Genomic DNA, 6,620 nt, shown 5'->3' with positions numbered 1-6,620 from the left:
TCGGAACTCGAAACTAATTGATTATTCGCACATGTACAAAAACAGATTATCTCCACTCAGCCTTTTTTAGATAGATAAAATTTTAAAAAGAAATAATTGATTAAAATTAAGTGTTTATCTATGAAAATAATTTTGATAGAGATTTCATCATTATCTTAGGATGGTAGGTAAATGATTGAAGGATAATAGAAGTAGGTGTCTTTGGATATCTTCTTTTCCTATTATCGGATAAAACCATCAAGCTATTGACATCCTTAAGCAACATCTTTTCCTAAAATTAGTATTAAGATAAGTTTCATGCACAATGAAAGACATTCTTTACAATTTCTTGTATAGTGTAAACTGGTACAAAAAAGAGCATGCTTTATTGTGAATGAGATGGTTGGGTCCCAAAGACAGAAACCACTAATGAACAATTTTGGAAAAATCATTAGGGTTACTGTGCTTCCACTGCACCTTCTTTTATGGGTAAAGAATTCTGCTGATGACTCATTTCTTCTTTGCTTTTTGCCCACAGAACACTATACAGGCTTATAATAAGCACAATGCCTCCCAGAACGCTGAAACCAAAATTTTACAGGATTAGGGCAACGGACTATAAAATTAGTTTCCACCTATTCTTCTTTCACTTTTGCCTCTTCATCACACTGTACTTCATAACTTTTCTTCATTATTTAATGCGGATTTACCTAACTTTTTCATATAAAACTATACTCATATCACAAAAATTAAATATTATTACATACATCAAACTGGTAAACATGCAAATGGAAACAATAGTTTATTTATAAGCTTATACATAGTTATCAAGTGTTCCAATACGTTTGTATATATGGAAAGGAATCAATACTAGTTAAATTCGATTTACCACTTTTTCGTTTTCAACCATTTTAGTACTGTTTTTTTACTCCTGGTATATTTTACCGTTTTAGTTATTTTAATCATGTTGGAATTTCAAAATATGAATTAGATATATGTTGACGAATTGTGTCTGGTAAAGTAATCAAATTATGCTTTTGAAAAAAAAAACAAAACAGAAATGCTTTTTATATATTTAATATTTCTAATTTTACTATATTTATGTCTTCTTACATTTGGTTGAATTGTTTTTTATATTTTTACTATTTTTTTTACTGTCCTTTGAAAGGAATATGTTCCGAAAATCACTTCTCTAGTAGGAGAATTCATTACATGATTACCTGAATTGGTAGATTCTTGAGCAAATCCTATTATAGTTTCTAGCCAGAAAAAGAATTGAGATTAAGAAATTGTGTTCTGGTAGACCCATAAAACACAATGGGATGAGCAGTGGTATTAAAATTACACAAAGTTACAAAGAATAAGAATAAAAGTAGATAAAGCACTTAAACAGCTATAAGACACGTACGTTATTCTAAATCATGCAACAGTGAACTTGTTTAAAAAAACAAACTCAACTAAGAAATCTTTAATTGAACTAAATTAAATTACACACAAAACTTAAATTATTTTTATTGAGAATTAAACTATTTCTTAGTTTAGTTTTTAAATTTAAAAAGCTTTCGTACACTACTGAAATTATTATTAGAGTTGAAATATAATTCACATAATTATCCATTTTTTAATTATTTCTGTAGTCACAATTGAGATTTTTCAATTGTAATTTACTTTATCAGTACAAATAACTTAAGCCGAAAATATGTCTTTTAAAAATAGTTTCAATAAGAATGTTTCTTAATAACCACAAAGTAATGTAACAAGATGGCAACACACTCCAGATTTCCTGCGTGAAAAGTTTATTTTTCATTATAATTTTTGTTTCATTCTGCATATTAATTTTATATTAATTTATTAGATACAATTTATATGTCAGTATCTATATATAAAAAATTATTATTGTAGATTTGTTAATAAATGATCTATCTTTTTTATGTATATAATAAGAGTGCCTTCAATTTCCAAAGAAAAAGGTCACTAAACTAACTAAAAAAAAGAGTTCAGTTTAAAGAAACAAATTTTTTACTTTATTCACGAGTTTGGTTTGGTCCAATAATTATTCATATTTTATATTTTATTTTCAATAATATTTTTTTAAATGTGCTTAGAGTGTAAGTATGTTAAGATATCAATATATATATATATATATATATATATATATATATATATATATATAATAGTAATACTAATAATAATAATAATAATAATAATAATAATAATAAGCATGAGTTTGGATAAAAGAAAAAAGAAGAAACAATTTTTTGTCTGTTTTTTTTTTATACAATTTAATTCACATATATCCTCCACTTATATCTTTTAATAGATTTAGCATATGTGTGGAAAAACTGTAAGGATATAAATAGAACTTAATCATACATTTCTCTGGTTATATCTCTTAAAGTTATCATAATCAATCTAAGTTTAAATTTAATAGAATGACTAAAATAACCAAACAAGTTATACTTCAATAATATATGGAAACTCCCACAAACAATAAGAAACATTTTTATTTTAGAGATTTTCTAAAATTAAATCCGAAAGACTTTTATTAGTGATGAAGTTTAGGGTATAATATTTTGTTTAGACAATTTGAATTTCGAGGTAATGAGAGTTAACTAGTTTTCTTTTTTAATTTTTATGTATATAAATGAAATATTTACGAACATCAGCCCATATAGAGATGCAACATTTTATTTATTTGTATAAGCTGTTAGGCACATTTGCTAATTTTATTTTATTTTGTTTATAAAAGCGTACTATTGGCTTTCATGTTATTATAATCCGTAATGTATATTAAAGTATATAACTTGGAATTTGAAGTTTTGTTGTTTCATTATTTTGTTTTTTGCCGAAATAACGTAGATAGCATTGCGTTGTGAAGAATTTGTTTAGTTCACGTGGGCATGGATTGGACTTTAAAGATCCAATTCAATTGTACTCTAGATCAAATTGGATCACATTTTGGATCCATACATATTTTTGCGGCAGAAATAGTTTAGATTTTTTTTTAAATTTAAATTCAAATATTTGGATCAAGTTTTAAATTTAAATCTAATTTAGACCGACTTGTTTTGATTAGAGTTATTAATTTGACTTATTATGTAGAGTTTCACTTTAACCCAAATAAGTTAAAGTCAAAAATATCCACATGGTCAAAAGTCTCATTAAAAATGTCTACATAACTAAAATATTCATAAATATCGTATGGATGAAAGCTAACCTATAGAAATTTAAAAAAAAATGAAAAAGATATTATTTTTTTAAAATATATTTATTAAACATTTGGCTTATATTGACTAATCTTGAATTTTAATTTAAACAAGTTTATCTTGATTTTAGTCAAATCGTCCAGAGTTATCCTTCAATCTGGATTGGATTATCTCGACTTTCAGTTTAATCTAACTTGTTACAAACTTATCTTGATTTTAGTCAAACCGTCCAGAGTTATCCTTCAATCTGGATTGGATTATCTCGACCTTCAATTTAAGCTAACTTGTCACAAACTTAGTTTAGGTTGGTTCGGATCGACTCGTGTTAACCTTCAGCTTGGGTCATACTAGTCTTGACCTTTGGTCCGGGTTAGTTGTCTCAACCTTTTGCTACGGTTGGCCTGTCTCGACTAATTAACCTGATTTGACTCATCTCAACCTTTGACCCACCCATCTCGACCTTAGGCAAAAGACGAGACCAAATTTGGATTAGAGATAGTTTGGTCAAATTTTGGCACATACCAACATATTTGAATTCAACCAAATTTTAATTGGAATCGACTTAACCAAATTCGACCAAATTTCGATTAGAATCTATTCAATTAAAATTAGACTGAAACTAACTCGACCAAATTTGACCAAATTTCAATCTAAGCCAACTAATTCGAATTCGAATAAATTTTAACCAAGCACTGAAATTAGATAATAATTGACTAAACAAAATTTGATTAAGTGTCAACTTGATCAAATTTTAATTCAAACAAAATCAAATTCTATCAAGGGCAAAACTAACTCAATCAAATTCCGAAAATTTGGTCAGACTTCATAAAATTTGGTCCAATTTCTATTGAGGGACCCTTAATTTAAGTTTAGGTGAATGAATGAGTTGGTGTTATCCTTGGGTAATTAGCGTATACTTTCTGGATGAGCTTTATAATGTATGGAGCGTTTTTATTAGGTAATTTTACATGCCATGTGATTCGTTTTTATATATTGGCTCAAAATGTATATATGTGGGTTCTTGAAATTTTGGGCAGGTGCATTATAATATTAAATAGCACTATGTGGGTGTTTATTTGGTTTAGGTTTTTTATACAGATAATATAAAAGTTAAAGTTTGGTTTAGTTGGGCAGTGGTAGTTTATATTTTTAAGAAAAAAATTGTGGATTTTATGGTGTGCAATTTATCTTTTTATTAAATTTTCAAATAAGATAAATAAATGTTACATTCGAGTGTGTGTCACTTGTTGGGTTTTATTTGGGTAATTAAATTTATTTAAATTTTTATTTATATTTTAATTTCTTTTTCTTACATTAAACTGTTTTATGATTTTTATTTTATTTTATCATATGAATTAAATTATTTCCAATTTTTCACCCAAATCCACTCATATATCTCAGTGTCTAAATCTTAGTGTTCACTCTCTTTCTCCACTTGACATCTCTCTTCCACTCTTAGCTGTATCCAATCAACAAACCAATTGGTGGTGGAAAAGTTAAGAAGTGACATCATTTTAAATAACACTTGTCAAAGTAAACATAAATTTTAACTTATATAATAAACAAGGTGTTAAATATTTTATATTAATATATAAAAATAATTTAAATGAAAAACTTTCAATATGATCATAAATTTTGAGATTACATTATTTAATTAAATGTTAATAAATATAATATAATATAATAACCGACGTAAATTAATTGGATACACTACAACAAAAATAACTTTATGAACTAAAATAGAAAAACCCTTTTAAGCAAGAATTTGACAACGTAATAAACATATCATTTAAGTTACAAATAGTCTATTAGGTAAACAACATAGTAATATATGAAATCACCCGTACAAAAATTCATTTATAGCAATCTATAATATTAGATAAATGATTTTCCTCTTTATAAATAGGGTTAAATATGTTTTTAGTTCTTTAACTTTTGGACAGTTTTGGTTTTAGTCCTTTTTTCAAAATAAGGTACAATTTAGTCCTCAATCTTTTGGAAACTTTGGTTTTTGTCCTCTAAAACTAACGTCTGTTAAAAAAAATCTGACGTGGCTAACGGTAGTGTGCCATGTTATTTATTTTTTTTTTTTACTTTGATCAGCCAACTTCTCCTTCCTTTTCCCTCTCCCTCCGACTCTACCACAGTGGCCACCACCATCAACCGTGAAACCTCCATACGCAACCACCCTCCACCAAGCTCACCTGCATGGCCAACGTAAAACCTCCATCTCCACTGTCTAAAAAACCCTCCAAATCGCGTTTCTGATTTGGGGAATCAAGCTCGAGCGAAATGGCGAAATGCCTCCATCTCCACTCGTCCAAGGAGTCCACGGTGTCGCCTCCCCCGCCACTTCTCGTCGAAGGCTGCGCCGTCACAGTTCGTCCACCACCGGCGCCCCCATTGTCTCCGGCGAAGTCCTCCACTGTCTCCGCTGCGACACAAATTGGGGTTTTTTGTGTAAGTGTGAATTTGCGATTAGGGTTTCCATGGTCGAATTTGGGATTTTTCTACAGTTTTGCGATTAGGGTTTCCATGGTCTAATTTGGGGATTTTTCTGCAGGTTTCATGGACGAAGTATGAGGAGGTTGTTGGAGATGAAGGAACTCACGATTTGGCTCACGGTGGTGATAGGCAAGCATCACGATTTGGCTATGCGAATTGAGAAAATTTTCGAATTGATTTTGTGCATAAACATTCACACAAACATGGAGATTCACCCTTCAAGTCTGTGCATAAACATTCACACATTAATTCTTTTTATTTAAACAGGTTCAACAACTGATTGCTTCATCCCTGGATGTTTTGCTTGAAGATGGTGCTTTCTTGAGAAAATTTCCTCTGGAGGGGTTTACTCCTAAAACCATTTCATTGCAAGTTGTCATTGATCCCCAGCAACAAACTCTTCACCAGAAAAACAATTCTGAAAAGCAGAACCTTAGAACAGAATGTTCTGCTGAGAATGCAGTTGAGAAGAAAACCTCATTTTCGTTCCCAAAAAATGGTAGCCACCTTATAAATCAAAACCCTTTTTTCAGGAATTCCACACCAGGCAGATGTGGCTTCCGATAATATAACCACTCCTTGGAGTTTCAATCAGTCAGCTCAACATCAGTGGTTAATCCCAATCATGTCTCCTTTTGAAGGGCTTGTCTACAAGCCTAATGTGTGAGTAAAATGTAATTGCATTCATATCTTAGTTTAGGTCATTTGCATACATAATTGTATTGATTTAAGGATTTAGTCATGCTTTATCTCTGTTTCGGATCATACATTGGGATTTTGTGTTTTTTTTTTTGTGTAGATTGGTGAAATCTAAGTGTCAAAATCACAACTTTGGTGAATTGATGTACAAGATACAAAGATGAAACAGAGAGTTCAACAACCGAGCTGTGAACAGTCTCACAACCTGTGGATTTTGCTTCAAAATGCAGT

General features: G+C 29.7%; 1 protein-coding gene across 1 annotated transcript in view; it reads right to left on the bottom strand.

The window, feature by feature from the left end:
- Window positions 1-205: 205 nt before the first annotated feature.
- LOC106779711 (WAT1-related protein At5g64700-like) overlaps window positions 206-6,620 on the bottom strand; it is a 14,389-nt gene continuing 7,974 nt past the window's right edge. Inside the window, exon 6 of the mRNA XM_014667887.2 lies at window positions 206-560. Coding sequence (XP_014523373.1) covers window positions 437-560 — 124 coding nt within the window. The 3' untranslated portion in view covers window positions 206-436. The remainder of the gene's footprint in view (window positions 561-6,620) is intronic.

This window comes from Vigna radiata, unplaced genomic scaffold, assembly GCF_000741045.1.
Source record: "Vigna radiata var. radiata cultivar VC1973A unplaced genomic scaffold, Vradiata_ver6 scaffold_160, whole genome shotgun sequence".
In the NCBI taxonomy this organism is placed as follows: Eukaryota; Viridiplantae; Streptophyta; class Magnoliopsida; order Fabales; family Fabaceae; genus Vigna; species Vigna radiata.
The sequence above is the reverse complement of the archived record's forward strand: the minus strand, read 5'-3'. Positions and strand labels throughout refer to the sequence as shown.